General features: G+C 52.8%; 1 protein-coding gene across 1 annotated transcript; it reads left to right on the top strand.

Moving 5' to 3' along the window:
* Nucleotides 1-4829: 4829 nt before the first annotated feature.
* TBX2 (T-box transcription factor 2) lies at nt 4830-18475 on the top strand. Its single transcript, XM_072637742.1, has 7 exons — nt 4830-5792; nt 7492-7759; nt 9977-10123; nt 11225-11301; nt 11578-11741; nt 12185-12831; nt 16806-18475. Exons 1-7 carry the CDS (start codon nt 5398-5400, stop codon nt 17253-17255), a joined length of 2148 nt encoding a protein of 715 aa, XP_072493843.1. The 5' UTR covers nt 4830-5397; the 3' UTR covers nt 17256-18475.
* The last annotated feature ends 227 nt before the right edge of the window (nt 18476-18702 follow it).

Here is an 18702-nt window from a genome sequence, read left to right as displayed (position 1 = left end):
GAGGACTTCCTGGAGAAGGCAGTGAGATACTAGCTCTGGAAAAGAAACCAACTTCATTGTAAAAGTCAGAAGCAAAAAATCGATTTAAAACGAAACAAAACAGAACACCACCACCGTAGAAAGGGCAGTGATGGTGGTGATGGGACTGGTGACGGACGAGGTCGATTTCTGTCTTTGACCCTGTCTCCGTCCTCATTTCTGCCTCAGGATCATAGGTCTAGAACTGGGAGGCACCTCAGAAGCCCTCTAGTGCAACCCCCTTATTTTGCAAAGGCTGCGTCTAGAGAGATTAAGTGTCTTCTCAAAGGTCCCACAGGTAACGAGCAGAAGACTTCCTGGGATCCCTCAGAGCTGTACATTGGGGATCCACTGTCACTCCCCGTTTCTCACGGAGGTAATTAATGTACTGGGGGTGATAAGGAGGGGCCCGGCAGCTCCATTCTGAGAGTGGGACTTTTAAAGCCTTCACGGACTGTTTGCCTAAGTAGTAGGGACAGGCCCCAGCAGCTGTAGTGCCCAGGGTCACCGAGTGTCCCTCTTTCCCCCTGCCGGGGACAGAGACACAGAGACAGCAGGAGAGACAGAGAAAGAGACAGACACCCATAGCGCTGGGTCCTGGGCTCTGTCTGCCTGAGGCTGGCGCCGCGGGCAGCTTGGCTTGTGGCTAAAAATAGCATGGGGAACGCAGAGGGTCTAGGAGAGATAGATAGCTGGAAAGTCGGATAACTGGGGTGGGGTTGAAACGGGGGAGCGCAACACAGGAACTGCGGCGGTAATCCAGGAGCAAATACCTGGGATCACACTGAGGGATTCAACCCGGCAGACCTCGGAGGCCCTGGGGTACACATTTGTCCTGAGGTCCCTAACCGCGTACACTCCTCCAGTCCCTCGAGGGGTAGATAGATGCCGCGCTGGGTTCTGGGTAGAGGAAAGAAAGGCTCAGCAATAGAACTTCCCAGCCCTCCGCCGAATTTCGTTGTTTTGGTGGGGGGAAAATCCCCACCAAACCAGAAAGACCAACAGAGCGGATTATCCGCAAAGCGGGAGTTCTCTCACGATTTGGAGCCGGGGATGGGAAGGAAGAGTTCTGACCCACCGGCAAGACGGGCCCTAAGAAGTCGAAGAATAAGAAAAGCAAGTCGGAGTAGGGGGGTGAGATGTTGCAAAAGGGAAGAGGGACAAACGTATTCCCTCTCCTTACAGGAGAATCTAGCTTCAGGCTGTAACTCGACCTCTTGCAGGACCAGTCTCTCTCCACTAAAGGAAAGGTACAAGAACTCGGCTCTTTCGCCCCCTCGTCTTCTCTACCCGCTCCCAGGCGACCAGAACCCTTTTCTCGGTGGCCTCCCTCCCTTCCTCCCTGGAAGCTGATGGTCGAGAAACTTGGGTGTCTAGATCAATCTTTAGCCTCCAGCTCTCTGGCAAGGGGGCTTAGAACCAGGAGAGGCGGGAAGGGACCCAATGACCTGTCGGGTGGTGTCCCGGGGGGAGGGATGGCAGAGGTAATTCATTTATGGAGGGAGCTCTGACTCCCCCCACCTCCGCCTCCCAATCCCACCTAGGCTTGGCGCCTGAGTTGGTGTGTGAGTCCCTAGGAGGGGGGCGAAGGGAGGGGTCCCTACAGTCGGGGCGGGCTCGGCGCGCGTCCCCCCCGCCCTTCTGCGGGTGCAGGCCAAATGCGAAGTGACAGGGGCCGGAGCTTTGTTGTGGAGTAGCAGCCGCCTGGCGCCAGCCACCCCCGCCCCTACCCCCCTTTAGGCCCCCCAACCCCATGCAGGAAGAGCTGCACACCACCCCCCACACCCCCCCGCCCCGGCCTCTTAAAGGGACATGCACTCGCTGCCCCCCGGGACCCACCCGGGTCTGCAGTTCTTTCCCTCCTCCCCGCGTCTCTTCACTCCCAGCTCTCAGCCCTCATTGCACTCGGGCAGAAAGAGTGCTCGGGCTCCAGGGAAACCAGAGGTGGAGAAAGAGATGCGAGGAGCCCGAGGCTGGCCAGGGCTGCCTGCTGCTTCGCGTGGTTCTCCAGGGCTTGTTTCCGATGCCCCGTCGGATCTCCCTATAGAGCGTTCTCTCAGAATACTGGCTGGATCAAATGTGTTCTAGAAAGTGCACTGAGAGATGCAAGCAGATCTTTGAGGTGGGAGGTTGACAGCCACTGGGAAAGGAGAGAAGCACAGGGGTTGTGTTGGGCAGGGGGCGGGCGTGCAGATTTGGGGGAGCAAAATAATTCGAAGAAGAGCTGGGAATGAATCTGAGGACGGGGTGCAGGGGATGAGGAAGCTGACACAACCACTGGACAGAGATAGTGACGCGAGAAGAAACACAAAACGTAAAACACATGTGTTTAAAAGAAGGTCCCAAGTGTACACACACAGAATTTGGGGTCCAAGAGCTGGCCTACAGAGGATGCAGGCATTTAGGCGGAAGCCACTAATCCTGGTGTTCTAAAAGATCCCTGAAGGAGAGATCACATCCTGCCCAGGCCGCAGGCAGTTGTGCCTGCCCAGTCCCTAGCTTCCTTCGTCTTTCACGGAGGGTCAAAGATAAAGGTGGCACACGGTGTACACAGAGCTTTACGGAATCTGGCACAGGCGATTATTACACTGGATGCCTGCTGGGAGGGCAGGAGGGCCCACCGGGGAGATAACAAAGGCAGAACCGAAGGCAGAACGGGAAGTCAAAGAGTCTGGCCTAGGGTCGAATCCAGCCCCTACGGCTTCAGGCCGTAGGTCAGTGCAACTATTGAAAGGGTGCCTGTAATCCCGAAGGCTGGAAGGCTCCCAGGACTGACAGTGAGGGGTGCGTGTGAGGGAGTATAATGCTCAATCTTAGTCTACCCAGGAGAGTTTGTGCAACAATCCTGGGGCATCTTACCAGACCTATATATGTGCAGCTGTATATATACTTGGCCTGAGCCTGAATATATACAACGTACATATGTAGTGAACAGGGTTGTTTGGGTTTTTTTTTAATCATCCCTTCGAAGAGACTGGTGGACTCGGAAAAGCCAAAATCATCTACCTGACAGGTTATTACTAGGTACTTTGATACTAGATAAGACCTTAGAATTTTGAAATATTTTTATCTGTGTTAATACTGTGTATTTTGTGTTAGTATATGTCTGTGGGGCAATAAACAGTATGGAATTTTTTTTCAAATGGACACAATGCTGTCTTCCAAATTCTATCCCCCAAGGTGTGAATACACCCTACAAAGAATGGGAACTTCATTGTACCAGGGTATTCATCCTCTACTGCACCTTTGTGTCTGTAACCAGGTGCCCAACAAATGGAGGATAACTATGGATAGTTATGGGTAGGCACAACCTATTGCCCATGACCTGCAGACAACGACATGAAGACATCAGCGTACAAATGTACGCACACTCTGGTCTGTCTTTAACACAGACCTACCTGCGGCTACCCGGGCTATAAGCAAAGCACAAATATACACACACACCTACATACATCTTACTATCCTTTTGGCCCAGGTCAAATCCAAACACTACAAAAGATAGACAAACACTGCACGGAAAGTCCTCCCACCACCAACACCACCACGGTGCCCATGTTTAGGCGGCGCACCGGATGCGGCGAAGAGATCTTGCCCCGGGTTTAGAAGGTACACTAACATAACAAACTAAAACCTATCACAATGTGTGGCTACTGCCTTCAGCCACAGCCTGCCGGAGGAGACTGCATGGCCAGAGTAGAGTCGGGTTCTTGGCTCTATCCAGAGAGCTGAGAGGTTCTGGGAAGCCCCCAAGATTTCCTGGAAAATTTCCGTCTCAGGTTGAGATATTAAGGGAATAGGAAGAATAGAGGTCTGCTGTACCACCTGTGCCGCCGCCGTCACCCCCAAGAACATCCTCTCTTTTTCCGGATCTGAAGCTGGGCACCCCTCACTTTTCCCCCAAGGACCACAGTACTTTCTCCCACCCAACCTCCTGCTCTAGCCCGGAGAAATTACTAGGGGCTGGGCTCCCCGGCTGGGCTTAGCTTGGCTCGCACCCTGACACCACTCACCTGGTTTGGATGGGGTCTCGTTGACTCAGCTCTGCTCGAGGACCTCGGTCCTGTGGTGCCTGCAGCCCTTCAGCGCCCAACGCTCTCGGCCTTGGAGACGAGTTTGCTGATGCTCCGGCCCTCCTGAGTCCCAGGCTTGGGGAAGTACGGGCGGATCTCGGACAGTGAAGTCGCTCGGGTCAGTCCATCGATCTCCGCTGTACTCGTCTGTTTCTGAACTGTCCCTAAGCCAGTGCCCAGCTTCCCACGTCCTCGGGAACCCAAGTAGAAAACGAGGGGACAGACCTCTTCCCGAGGACATTGGTGATACTCCTTTACCCCCCCCGCAACACAAAAAAAGTAAGAGAAAAGGTGAAGGGGACAGACTTTGAATGGGATGACAGTTCACCCACACCCAGCTAGGGCGCAGAGAGGAGGGACACCCCTTTCCTCTCCAGGACCCCAAGTTCTCCCTGGCCTGTGTGAATGCTTTGAACTTGATCCTGGAGAGGAAAGGTTTCCATTTCGAAAGGCCCCGGGGCCCTGGCAACCCGTGTCCCCTGTCCCCTACCCCTCGGCCCTCGACTCCCCCCACCCCACCCCCTCAGTCCCTCCCTCTCCTTGGGCTCCAGCTCCGGGAGCCGGGCTGGGCTGCGCTGCGCTGCCCTGCCAAGGCGGCTGTGCAGAGAGGAGCCGGGGGTGGGGGCCAGGGCAGGGGGTGGGGTCTCAGGGCCCCGTCGGCCCGTCATTGGTTAACATTTTATTCTGTTGACATGTTTTCTTACTGCCGAGGCTTCCGACACCTTCTCCCCTGCCCCCCCTTTCCCGGCCAGAGCTTGGCCAGAGCTGTCAAAACCCCGCCCCCGGAGACCCACAATTGGTCCAAAAAGCGTAAAATCAGCAATCAAGGGGGGCCTGGCTCGTTAGCGAAGGGGGATCAGAGAAGGGAAGGACATGTGAGATAGTCACAGTTTTCCAGAGATCACGACAAGATCTAACCACTCGCGCGTGGTCCCCGGCGCCGCGCCGGAGCCGGCCAGCCCCAGCCCGGAGCCCGGAGCCCCCAGTTAGGCTCCCCACTCCCCCCACCCCCCCAGCCCCGAGCCGGGCCCCGACCGCGGGAACAGGGAGGAGCAGCGGCGGGAGGGTGGGCCTGAGTCCGGAGAGAAGCCGGCAGCCGGAGGAGGAGGAGGAAGAAGAGGAGGAGGGCGCAGCGTAGCACAGCGCAGCGGGAAGCCCCCGGCTCCTCGGCTCCGCCCGTCCCGGCGCTATCCGGGGGTCCCGGGCACAAAGGACTGACCGCCGTCCCCACCCCTGTCTCCTCGTTGAGCTACCGGGGTCGCGCCCCCTCCCCTCCCCCGACACCCCCTAACCCCTTTCGGATGCACCGATGAGAGATACGGCGTTTGCGGGGACCGTCATGGCATACCACCCCTTCCACGCTCCGCGCCCCGCTGACTTCCCCATGTCCGCCTTCTTGGCCGCAGCTCAGCCCTCCTTCTTCCCAGCGCTGGCGCTGCCGCCCGCGGCGCTCGCCAAGCCCCTGCCGGACCCGGGCCTGGCCGGAGCGGCGGCGGCAGCAGCGGCTGCCGCAGCCGCGGCCGAGGCGGGGCTGCACGTCTCGGCGCTGGGCCACCACCCCCAGGCGGCCCATCTTCGCTCTCTTAAGAGCCTGGAGCCGGAGGACGAGGTGGAGGACGACCCCAAGGTGACGCTGGAGGCCAAAGAGTTGTGGGACCAGTTCCACAAACTGGGCACCGAGATGGTCATTACCAAGTCCGGGAGGTAGGGGCCGGGCCCCGGGCGGGAGGGGGCTCTCAGCGGGCCGCGGCCGGGCACGGCCCGGGGCACCTGGGTCAGCCCCCACTTGCCTCCCTTCCCTCCTCCGCGGGCTCTCCCCACGCCTCACCAGCCTCTCGTCCCCTACTCCCGGGGCAGAGCCGAGGATGCTGTGAGGACAGAGAAGCCGAGCTGCTCCGGCAGTCTCTTGCTGCCTCCTCAGAGTTCCCACCCCGGGACTGGTCCGGGTGCGAGCCGAGTCGAGCCCCGACTCCCTTGGGCTCCCGCTCCGGTCCTCCCGGCCCTTTAGCCCAGATGGCCTCTGCCTGTCCCTCTCCGGCCCCTGGCCTCCTCCGACTGTCCTTCGGGACCGTTTGGGCATTTTACTCTTTTGCTCCGATGACGGGTTGACACTTTGTCCACTAGCAATAAGAAGGAAACAAAGCGCTGGGGTTTTGGTGGGGTTTTCCCTCACTTCTTTTAGCAAAAAAGGGATTTTTTTTTTCTTAATCGGAAAAAAACCCAAACGAATAAAATAAAAAGAAAATAACCGCCCAAACAAGGAAGGAAACAAGGACCGTAACAAAAACCACCAAACACTCTCCCCCTCCAGTCCCAACACGCCCGGAGGCCACTTCCAAATGAGTTCCCCTTTCCCCGGCACTCTGAGAGAACCTAGAATCCATCCTTCCAACAGAAGGGCTGGGGTGCGCCCCGGGAGTCGGAGCTCGTTGCCTTTGGTTTCTTCCTTCTGGTCCTACTCGGCCCCTTCTTTTTTCGCTGTCTCCCAGAACTCCACGGCTATTCGCTGTTCCCGGGAGATCTGGGCACTTCTCTGAACTTACTTCTTCCACTTGCTCCAAGTGGATGGGGGTCCCTGGGCGGGTAATCCTCACAGGCTTGGGAGTGAGAGTGAGAGGCCACGGCCTAGTCCTCCACCCTAAGATCCTGGGGTTGAGAGGAGGAGTACTCCGGCCAAAGCCTCGCTGAGCAAAGGCACCTCTGGAGCCTGGCCGGCCAGGAGAGAGCCCTCTGAACTCCTTATCAGAGCCTTCTGGCCACCTCCAATCAGCTCCTCAGGCTGGAGCCTTCCTCTTCCCTTCCCAGTTCCCTCTCCGGGTCCGGCAGCCATCGCCCCTGGGCTCCCCCAACTTTTCTGTGACTCGCACCTCAGGACTTAAGGCAGACCCAGACAGTTCTTCCCAGGCACTAGGAATCTTGAATTCCTACAACTGTCCAGCGAGTTCATACCTAAAAAGAAAATTCCCAAACCAGGTTTCTACTGGGAGTAAAAAGGGAATTACTTCAGGTTCCAAACTTACCCGCTCCCTCCCCAATTGTTCAGGTCATCGTTTCTTTCTTTTGCCAATGTAAACTCTCCAAACGGGACTCTTCTAGATCTTATCTGGACAATTTGGGCCAAAGCGGGTATTGTCCTGGAACTAATTGCCTGGATAATTGGGGGAGAAGCTGGTATGTTTTAAAAGGGTGGATTAATCGCTACTTTCCTGGAAGCTTCATAGACCTAGTATGAGAACGGGTTTGGCCTTGATCGTTTTCCGGGCCTGTGAAGAGGAGAGGAAGGGTTCTTCTATGCTGGGGGGCTGGCGCAGAAATGGGGGCAGGCTCGGTGGGGGATCCTGGGACCTGGCCCAAGGGGACCAAGCTGAAGTCCCAGTCCTAGTGTCTCCCCTCCCCCTCCCAGGCGGATGTTTCCCCCGTTCAAGGTGCGGGTCAGCGGGCTGGACAAGAAGGCCAAGTACATTCTACTCATGGACATCGTGGCCGCGGACGACTGTCGCTACAAGTTCCACAATTCACGCTGGATGGTGGCAGGCAAGGCTGATCCGGAGATGCCCAAACGCATGTACATCCATCCGGATAGCCCAGCCACTGGGGAGCAGTGGATGGCCAAGCCAGTGGCCTTCCATAAACTCAAGCTTACCAACAACATCTCGGACAAGCACGGCTTCGTGAGTACCCTCTTCTGGACTGTCTGCTCGGGACTACGTGTGTATTGCGGGGTGGGGAGGCAAGGAGACAATGAGGTGAGCAACTAAGAGCCAGGGCACAGGCTCCAGGGTCCCGTCCCCCTCCCAAGTCCAAACTAGACCAGTCCAATTTTGTGATCAAGAATTTGGGACTTTACAACTTTACCGAGGAGGGATATCTAGTGGATCCCGCTTAGGAGAGCATGTTGGCCACCACCAGTTGCAAAGAGATCCCCTTCTTTCCATCTGAGGCCTGTGTTTTGCCTGGAGATGTCTTTTTCCTGGCAAGAAATCCAGATTGGGCTGAGTCCTGACAGGGCCCCAAGCAGCCCCACCACTCCAGGCTCTCTTGGTCTACATTATGGCCTTGGTTTCCCCAAGATTCATTGATGGAGGGGGCAGGCTATGCTTGAGGGGACCTGGAGACTGTGTGGTCTATTAGCTCTCCAAACTGGAGATTTTTTCAGAGCCCTGAGGAGGGGCTGGGGTTTAAGGCAGTGATCTCGAGGTCTTGAGGTCTTAGCTCTGGTCACTGGGATTTCTAAGAGGGTGGGTCAGAAGTGGAGCAGAAGGGCTAGAGAGTAGAAGAGGATGGAAATGGAGGACTCAGCTGTGATGCCCTAACCTGGTAGCTCCTTCCCCTTCTGACTAAGAGAAGGATGATCCTTTCCACAGCCTCAAACTTCCCACTGTGTTCTCTCAGGGGTCCCCAGGCTAGTGGCTCCAGTGGTGATAAGGAAGGATTGGGCCCTTGCCTCTTGTGTGCCCAAGTTGGAGATGTCAAGGCCAGGATCAGGCAAAACATGGGACCAATGTATTCTGTTGAGAGTTTTTCCCTGTTTCTCTACCTTCTTGCTCCCCCACCCCCTTGCATCCAATCCAATATCCAGGACTGGGAATCAGTTTCAAGAAGGGGTAGTAACTGGAGAGGAAGTCTGAGACTGGGGGCTTTAATGTCTCCCCTCCCCATTCTCCAATAAATTTGCGTGCCCAAACTCCTTCAGTTCTATAAACCTGTTTAGGAAGAAACAAAAGCAGCTCTTTGGGGTGTTGTACCGGTACATCCCAACTTCTTGGCCCTAGGAGTTTATCTTTTGCTCTCTCAGACCAGTCTTCCCTAACTCTGACCCCTGTATCATATCCCCACAACTCCCAATCTCTCTTGAGAAGGCCACTTTCCGTAGGGATTCACTGGCTAAACCAGATACCTGGTTTACCTTCCCCTGGGTGACTCTAGAGAAAGCCTATGAGCTTCCTCCCTCATTTGGAGTTTTGCTCTAAATTGAGTCCTATATCTCTAGGTACACCCCAGACTACCAAAGAAAAAGGAGGGAGGAAAGGGTTTTGTTCCATGGGGAGCTTTCTTTAAGTACTCCTTCCCCTCTCCCCCATCTAAATACAAATCAGATGTCCCACATCTTCCGAAAAGAAGGGAAATTCACTCACACCTGAAGAGATGACTACAAAAGAGTGGCCATCCATTCTGTCCCGTCCTGCAGGGCAGAAGGGGGATCTGATCATTGGGGTAATTTGTTTATAAGAGAGTCGGAGCAGAGAAGGGTTTCTGGGTATGCTGTTGGAGATGATCTTACAGAACCTGAGCTTGTCTGGTGGCTATGTTCTTCATTTTTCTGTCCTTTCTAAATGGCTAACAACAACAACAACAACCGTACTCTCCCTCCGCTTCTCTGCCCCCTGGCTTCTCTGGCTTTCTTCATCTCCAAGCCAAATTCCTACATTTTACAAGAAGCCTTTCCCAAATTCCCTTAATCTTAGGGACTTCCCACTGAACTTACTCCCTATTTATTCTCTATATATGTTTCTACACAGTTGTTACCTGTTGTTTCCCCCATTAGTTGTGACAGCTTCTTGGGAACAAGGACTACTTTTTATCTTTCTTTGTATCCCCAGTGCTTAGTAAGTGCCTGGCATATAGTAGGCACCTAATAAATGCTCATTTAGTGACTGGCTAATAATAATAGTTAATAATAGGAATAAGCTGAGAATGGAGCCCCCAGCTCAAAGGCGATTACAGTGAAGAAATATCAAATTAACTGTAGAGTTGGGTGGGAAAAGGAAGAAGGATCGACTGGATACTGGAGATATTGTGTGCTTGGCGGGAAGCCTGCCTAGTTGAGTAGATAGATAGGTCAGGGGCTCACTCCTAACCTGCCTTTCTCTGCACCTCTACATCCACAGACCATCCTGAACTCCATGCACAAGTATCAACCCCGCTTCCACATAGTGAGAGCCAACGACATTCTGAAGCTGCCCTACAGTACCTTTCGAACTTACGTGTTCCCGGAGACAGATTTCATCGCAGTCACCGCCTACCAGAACGACAAGGTGGGACCTTCAGGAGAACAGGAGGCCCGGAGGGCTGCACTCTCATTGCCTTTGCCTTCCCAACACCCTTACTGGCTCCCTCCACCCCCATCCCGGTCTTCCTCAATGGAGAGCAGGGAGAAACAGTTGGGCCCTCCCAGGTGGAGCTGTTTGCCTAGTTATTAACAAAGGATTTAGGGATCTTTTTGACATCTCCCCCACCTATTTTTGCTCTAGGGCTGAGTTTAAACTTACCTGTTAGGAACAGGTGAGGGTGGGGGCCCCTGGAAAAGCTGCCAGGAGGCTTTCTGATTCCCTGTTCCTAAGCCCATTAAAATTTCGGGGAACCCTTGATGTTTTGGAGGTGGCAGGTGATGTAAGTGGATAAAAGCAATTTTTCACTGGGCAGAGGGTGTGTTAGGATATCTGAAGCCTGCGGTCTAGGTAAAGCAATAGAATTAGGAGATTCAGACTGCTTTTATTAGGTTTTTTAAAGAACCTTCTTTCTATTAAGCGGTTTTCTGTGGGACGCCCCTTCACCCCAATAAAAGTGGGGAGAGGCAGCTGCCTGCTGAAAGCGAGAGTACAAGGGTGTGTGTGTTTGGTGGAGAGGATTTGCTTCCAGAACAAAGTTTATGGTATAGTGGAGTTAAGTTATTAAGGGAGGCCCAGTACCTCCCACTCTCACCGCAAGTCTGGACTTCTTCGTCAGGATTCCATAATTCTCCTCAGTCCACCCTTCTGGGGGGCTCTGGAAGACTTTTCTATTGTCCTCTTTCACCACCCCCACTATCACCCAACTGTGAGGTGGGGTCTTGGCCTGGAAGGTATAAACCTCAGGTCCTATCCTTCTCCCATCCTTAGGGCCCCAAAATTAGGCAGCTGTTTCCCCTTGATCTGTATTCAAAGTCCGCAGTAGGAGGAACCAAGAAGATCAGACTTTGGGGGACAAGAACTTTGGGGGAGCGAGAAGGGTCACTACTCCAAGTTTAGTCCCTAAAATGAGCAAGGTCAGGGGTAAGGTAGGGGAAAGCTAAGGAGGCTACAGTTGCATACGGAGGGGCAGGATAGTAACTCTTCTGTGTCCCCAACCCACCGTGATCACTCTTCTCCCCACGCTAGATCACGCAGCTGAAAATAGACAACAATCCTTTTGCAAAAGGTTTCCGAGATACAGGAAATGGCCGACGCGAGAAAAGGTGAGAAAATGGGGAGAGGGAGTGAAATAATTTTGGGAATCACTACAATATTTTTGGCTGGGAGACTGCTTCAAAGGGCACCTCCCAGGTCCTTCACCTGTTCCCGAACCCTGTCTTAGGAGTGTGGAAACTTCTCAGGGGCTAGTGCTTTGCATTTTAGGGCCCTGTTCATGGAGTCAGGGCAAGCATTGTTGTCAGGAGCCCAAGAGAGGGTTCTCTTATCCTTCCCCTCCAGCTTCCATCCCTAACGCCCCCTACTCGCCCCCTTCTTCCCAGGAAGCAATTGACCCTCCCGTCCCTTCGGATGTACGAAGAGCAATGTAAGCCCGAAAGGGACGGAGCCGAGTCAGATGCCTCCTCCTGCGACCCACCTCCAGCCCGAGAGCCGCCTTCCTCCCCAGGCACAGACCCCAGCCCCCTGCGTCTGCATCGCACTCGAGGTGAAGAACAAGAATGGGCAGGTCTAAATGAGGAGAGGGAGGAACAGAGGGATGAAAAGGGGGAACCAAAGAGAAGACCCGAGATGGGCGAAAGGAGTAGAAATATGATTATCATGCTAGCATTGTGTTGCTCTTGATCACAAAACTTTTCCAACGTAAATAAAAGTACTTGTGCGAGTGGCGTCGGATATGGGAAAGACTTGCAGAGAAGAGGGAGGGTCACTTTTATTTGTTTGTGAGTTGTTCGGTGTTTGAAGAACTAAGGTGCCCTGAGACCTGGAAAAGACAACCCTCACACACACACCTGGTTTCCCTTCCCAATCACGGGCACACCCCACTCAGTCCCAGAAATTCCAAAAGGGGACGCTTTCCCCACATCTATGCTTTGAGCTTTATTGACCCTCAATTCCCTTCCCTTTCCCGTCCTCGCTTTCTCTCTGCAGTCGACGAGAAGCTGTGCGCTGCGGACAGCGACCCGGAGCTGGAGAGACTAGGAGATGAGCGGCCTGGGGGCACAATAGGGCGCAGCCCAGGTTTGGAGCCGGCCAGTCCCCCACGCCTGGTCGAGTCCGAACGCGTTAGGGAAAGACGCAGCCCAGACCGGGGCAAGGAGCCAGGAGAAGGCGGCGGTTGCCTAGACGGTCCCTTCAGCCTGAGGGGCTTGGAGAAGGACAAGGCGGAGGGCAGGAGGAAGGACGAAGCCCGGAAGGAGGGCGGCGAGGTCAAGGAGGCAGGGTTGGCGCCCCTCGTGGTACAAACGGACAGCGCCTCGCCTCTCAGCGCAGGCCACCTGCAGGGCCTGGCGCTGTCGGGCCACCTGCATGGTCAGCAATTCTTCGGGCCCCTGGGTGCCGGGCAGCCGCTCTTTCTGCACCCAGGACAGTTCGCTATGGGCCCCGGGGCCTTCTCGGCCATGGGCATGGGCCACCTGCTGGCCTCGGTGACTGGTGGAGGCAGCGGCGGCGGCGGCGGGGCCGGGGCGGCCACAGCAGGGTTGGACGGCGGAGCTGGTCTGGGATCGGCGGCTGGAGCGGCGGGAGCTGCGGCCCCCTTTCCTTTCCACCTCTCGCAGCACATGCTGGCATCTCAGGTAAGCTAGAGGCCAGCCTGGGGCCAGAGCTGGGCGGGAATGGAGACAGTGGGAGGCGGGGAGCGGGGGCTGAGATGCAGAGAACAAGCAGTGAACCTTGGCCCTTACAAAGAGCGGTAAGGGTCAGCCAGCCAACCGCCTTGCCTTGTGGGAGGCTAGAACTTCAAGGACTTGCGGCAGACAACGTAGAGGGTATTCTAGGGGCAGAGACCAGAGCTTCTTCAGCCTCGAGTGCAAACGGGCCTGTCTGCCCTGGCCCATTAACTCTCTTCCCAGTCCCTAGATCGGGTGACCTGTCTAGTTAAGACTAGTTCGCCACGGTGAACCGGAGGGACGCTAGGAACATTACCTAAAACCAAACAGAGGAGTATGTGTCTGTGCTGCAATTGGCTCCAGAGTGCCTGGGATTAACACTTAGCTGTTTGCCTCAGGGTAGAGGCAGGCCACCCTGCTCCCACAGAGTGGGAGAATAGACCAGGTTTCTATTCTACAGTAGGAAAAGCGGAGAAGTTAGTTGCGTATTTCCTTTCAGAATAGACACCAAAAGATGTTCCTTCTCCATGCCCAGTCTCGCCCCCATCCCAGCTGCTTATTTTATCAGCTGCTGTGTTCTGGTCTGCCCCTCCAGTCTCAGTATAGAAAGAAAAGGGAGAAAGGGAAATTTCTTTTCTTCAATCTGACTCTCCCCACCCCCCACCCCCCACCCCCTTAGGGTTAAGACAAGGGCAGCCAACAGAGTTTCCTTTTGGGTTTGTGTAAATTTTTGTATTACAGTATCTGGGATTTCATTTGAAGCTCTCAGTGAGGGCTTCCACAAGTATTACAGATCAGCAACTTCTTTGCAATTTATAGTCTTAGACTGGGCCACTGAGAGGTTAAAAGACTTGGCCAGTGTCTAACGTCTAGTACCTGTCAGAGGCAAGAATTAAACCCAGGAATCCTGGCTTTGAGATTAGCTCTCTGTCTATTATGTTGTGCTGTCCTGTTAATATTTTGAATTTAAATTTTGGTCTCCTCAAGCTAAAATTTCTGAAAGTCTTCCCCACTTTTGCCTCATATTAATGAAAAGTTAAGAACAGATCTAAAGGGGGGAGGGGTGCAGTACTCATCTCTGGTCAGGTGGGGTTAAGCCAGTTTGGAAGCATTTCCAAATCTCCTTCATTCATTACTGCCACCTTCTGGACCAGCAGAGACTGGGGCAGATTTGGCCCAATATTTTATCTGTCCCCCTTTTCCACCCTTTGATGAGTTCAGATCTCCACTAAGGAAAGCACTCACCTGCAATTCTGAAACAAGTTAAAAAAATAAAACAAAACAAAACAAGAGGCCAAGAAATAAAGCTTTGTATCTTAGTGGGGTTATGTCCAGCTTAGTGCTTAAAGATCTGTGAGGGGAGAAATCCTCAGAAAATCTAGAAGAGTATTTCAGGGGCATTAGGGTGGAGTGAGAGATCCTTTTTTCAAGAGTTTGCGACAGGTCTTGGACTTTATAATTTTTGTTAATATGTACTTTGACAGACAAAATGCCTTAGTGGATAGAGAGTTGGCATTATGAAGGTCTACGTTCAAGTCCTGCTCTCTGATACAGGCAGACTGTGACTCTGGGCAATTTAATTTCTCTGTGTCCCCAGGAAACTCATTAAGACTTTTAAATAGCTGAAGAGGTGTCCACTAGCATTGGTACAGAGAATTTCCTCATGGAGAGTTAGTTCCCTATGCCAATGAAAGCATAGGCTCAATTTAAAAAAAAGGAATTTATAATGCTTTAACAAAGTGTTTGGGAAACGCAAAATTGTGATATTTGTAGAGGGAGATTTATTATTCTCATTTTACAGATGAGGAAACAAAGGCTCAGAGATTTCCCCAGTCATACAGTTGATGAATGTCTTAGTCAGATTTAAATCCAGGTCTTTTCACTCCAAGTCAGTTCTCTCCTTGATGTTATAACCCCCAAGCCCTCAACCAAGCAGCATGGTTGGTGATGATTTCAGGATACTGACTAAGAATAACTTGCCTTAGTTTTGTAGACACCAGGTGGGAGAGGGGCAGTGAGGAGAATTGGTCTCTAGAACTGAGGTAAAGGGCAGGTGAGAGTCTTGCTTCAAGGCAAATTAGGTTCTCAATAAATCCCTGCTTTTTTGTTTTGTTTTGTGATCTTGAATCATCACTTTCATTCCAATTCTTAGCCCTAACCTAGAGGAATAAGCAAATGTGCATACCCTTGAGGAATCCGCTGGTTTCTCTCTGCTTCTCTTTTTTGTCCCTTGATTACCAGCTTTGCAAAACAAAACAAAACAAAAACACAAGAAATTTTGATTTTCCCTTTCAAGGCTCTCTCCCCTTGCCAACCCCTTCTCTCCCCCGCCCCCTCCAGGCTGTCCACCCGCCTATGAAAGGGAGGGAAAGATAATTTGAAAGTTCTAGCTACTTGGATTGAGAATATAAAGCAGTGTCATATAAGACTTTGTCCTCGCAACTGTTGAAACTAAAAAGCCCTTCACACTAAATAGGAAGTGGGAATTAACTAAATTAACTGTCAGATAATCGAGAGCTAATTGGTATTCCACTTACCTTCTACATCATTCACCTGGTATGAATTTTCATAAAGCTTAGGCAAACGGACAAGTGATTATTAGATATAACTCCCCCCCCCCCCCACTTCCACTCTTCTGAATGCACAAGTTCTTTCTCCTCTTCTGGGATTTGTGTGTGTGTGTGTGTGTGTGTGTGTGTGTGTGTGTGTGGAGAGAATGAAAGTATGAAAGGGAGTAAGAGGAAAATATGCATGTATCTGGCAAAAATGGCTGAATATACAGCTTGGTCCAATAGGAAGAGCCCAGAATTTAGAGTCAGAGGAGCTGGGTCCTTACTTACTATCTAACTTACTATCTCTGTGACCTTGGGCAAGTACTTTAATCTCTCTGGGCCTCAGTCTCCTTCTCTGTAAAAGGAGTAATTGGATTAGATCAGAAATTCTTTAATCTCTCTGTCTTTCTCTGTCTCTCTGTCTTTCTCAGTTTCTGTCTCTCTGTCACTAACTCTGTCTCTCTGTGTCTTTATCTCTGTTTCTGTGTTTGTCTGTCTGTCTCTGTCTCGTGTGTGTGTGTGTGTGTGTGTGTGTGTGTGTGAGAGAGAGAGAGAGAGAGAGAGAGAGAGAGAGAGAGAGAGAGAGAGAGAGAGAGAGAGATCCCTTTGGCAATCTGGAGAAGCCTTTGGGTCCCTTCTCAGAATCATATATTTTTTTTTAATGCATCAAATCAAATTCACAGGAAAACGAACTAATTATATTGAAATAGGGAGTAAGCAGGCAGACTGATCATGTGAGATCCAGGAATTTCGAAGTAGTGATGAATATAAATGATATTTTGAGATAGGTGCAACAATTGTAATGTGATATGAAACTATCCGTGATTTATAGCGGGGACAATTACACAGGTGTTGTTAATACTATTATGGTTTGTTTCCCACATTCAGAGTTGAAAGAAATGCTTAATTTCCGCTAGGGGTTCGTGAAAACAAGGATTTATTTTTTTCCCCATCCAAGTTGGACTGGATAATGTCTAAGATCTCTTACAGCTCTAATATCCTACTGTTCTAGCCTTCTCTCACGCTGCATGTCTCACCTGGAATTCCTTTCTCCCCCTCCCATCTTGACCTATCAAAAGTCTACCCATCTTTCCAGGCGCCGATTAAATTCCATCCTGGAAGATTTACTTAATCACCCCAGCTAGAAGTGGTTTCCTCCCTCCTTCTGAAATCCTATTGGTCTCCCAGTCACATAGACTCACGTGGCACACACCAAATGCTACCTTGTACATGTGGCTTCTACTCATCGAGACTGAAAATTCCCGAAAGTCACCGCCTCTTTCCCTTCTTGAGTTCCATATGTCACCTTGCACATAGTATGATGATTTCATGTTGGTTAAATGAATTGCTGTTGAATGAATGAGTGACCTATTTATTTGTTGATTTCAGGGGATCCCGATGCCCACATTTGGTGGGCTCTTTCCGTATCCCTACACTTACATGGCAGCTGCCGCAGCCGCAGCCTCAGCCTTGCCAGCCACCAGTGCTGCCGCCGCTGCTGCCGCCGCTGCCGGTTCCCTGTCCCGGAGCCCTTTCCTGGGCAGTGCCCGGCCTCGCCTTCGTTTCAGCCCTTACCAGATCCCTGTGACCATCCCTCCCAGCACCAACCTCCTCACCACGAGTCTGGCTCCGGATGGCTCCAAGGCGACTGGCAGCAGCCGAGAGCCTAGTCCCCTGCCGGAGCTGGCGTTACCTAAGGTGGGAGGCTCACATCGGGGAACCCTGTCCCCCAAAGGCGCAGCCAAAGAGGCCGCCAGCGAACTACAGAATATCCAAAGACTGGTGAGCGGGTTGGAGAGCCAGAGGGACCTGTCCCCGGGACGGGAGTCGCCGAAGTGAAGGATCGGTGTGGGCTAGGCCAGCCCCCTACCTACCCCACCCCAGTCTGCCTCCCAGGTCCCACTCCCACCCCTGCCCCCACTGACCCCTGTGGCTCCAAGATTTTGTACAGCACGGTATGGGTATTTATTTAAATAAAGGAGCGATGGGGCAGCACCAGCCGGAGATGGAAAAACCAGCCAGTCCAGTCTGGGCCATGGGTACTAGAGAGACGAGTTGGGGCATTTCAGCTCAATCCCCAACCTGCAGCGAACATGGATGGAGTAGACTTGGAGCTTGTCTGGATTCAATCTAGTAGTGCTCCTGAGTCAATATGGAGTCAATCCAGAGTGTATGTGGGGTCTCATCCTTCTCACATCAGCCTTTGGGTGCTGGTTCGGGATTGAATAATAGGGAGTGCCCCTTCTAGGGGCGTGTTGGGAAGGGGGGGGGAGGAAGGAAGATCCTATGTCCCTGGGCTCCCGGAAGGCTAAAGGGGTTCACGGTAGGGTCATCAACATCCAAAGTCCCAGGTCCGGGAGGAGTAAGAGAATACGGAGGATAGGATGATATGGGATGGAACTGGGGATGGAGGGTGAAGGCAGAGACTTCCGGAAAGGAAGGAGGATGGAGCCGAGTTGGGGACATAGCTGCCCCAGTCTCCTCCCACCAACCTACTCCCAGCAAAGGGCGGGGCACCCCACCCTTGGGAGTCAGGGGAGGAAGGTACCACTTCCACCCCTAACTCCCTCCTGGGTTGGGGAGAGAAGATATTTATGAAATAAATGATAATTTGTGTAAATAAGCTTTAAGGTTCCCAGAATATGCAAATTGGTATTAATTTATTCAAAGGTGTACATTACCGTGTACATAATATTTAGAGTTTAACTAGTGGCATTTAATTTCGTTGGTTTTTTGTTTGTTTTGTTTTCCGGGTTTCCCCCCCTTTTACACGAGCATATCTATATTGTAAATGGTGGGGGAAGGGAAAGCTATTTAGCGCTTTGTGGCTGCCGGGGATTCGAGCTCCGGGAGGGAAGCGCCCGTTGGAGCCGCCCCCACCCCTTGCGGCTGGCCAAGGGGCCCCCCACCCGAGCGCAGCCCTGGCCCCGCCCCCTCCTGGGCCGGGGGCCACCTCAGGTTTTTTTTTTTTTCACTCCGAAACGAGAACGAAACAAACTGAAAAGGAAAGAAAAGATTATTATTAATAATAATAAATAAAGAAATGAAGTGAGCTCTGAGCCCGGCCAGTGCGCTCTGTGGGCCGGGGTGAAGGGAGGGGGACCGAACGGGACCTGACCGCGTGGAGTTAGCAGACTGGGGAGAGGCAGGGGACCAAATTCTCCAGTTTGGGCCGGAGTGGGATGGAGGGCCTCTGGGGAGTCGGGTGGGGGCGGGGGGTGCCCGGCCGGCACTAGGGCCTCCCTCGTCCCCGGCAGCTGTTCCCTGGGCCGCTTTCCATTTATCA

Source organism: Notamacropus eugenii, chromosome 2, assembly GCF_028372415.1.
Source record: "Notamacropus eugenii isolate mMacEug1 chromosome 2, mMacEug1.pri_v2, whole genome shotgun sequence".
Taxonomy (NCBI): Eukaryota; Metazoa; Chordata; class Mammalia; order Diprotodontia; family Macropodidae; genus Notamacropus; species Notamacropus eugenii.
The sequence above is the reverse complement of the archived record's forward strand: the minus strand, read 5'-3'. Positions and strand labels throughout refer to the sequence as shown.

Excerpts from the sequence above, each read along its gene's own strand:
- TBX2 (XM_072637742.1), top strand. The coding sequence starts at position 5,398 with ATGAGAGATACGGCGTTTGCGGGGACCGTCATGGCATACCACCCCTTC. Across the intron at positions 7,760-9,976 it reads TCTCGGACAAGCACGGCTTC|ACCATCCTGAACTCCATGCA; the intron begins GTGAGTACCCTC and ends CTACATCCACAG. Across the intron at positions 12,832-16,805 it reads AGCACATGCTGGCATCTCAG|GGGATCCCGATGCCCACATT; the intron begins GTAAGCTAGAGG and ends TGTTGATTTCAG.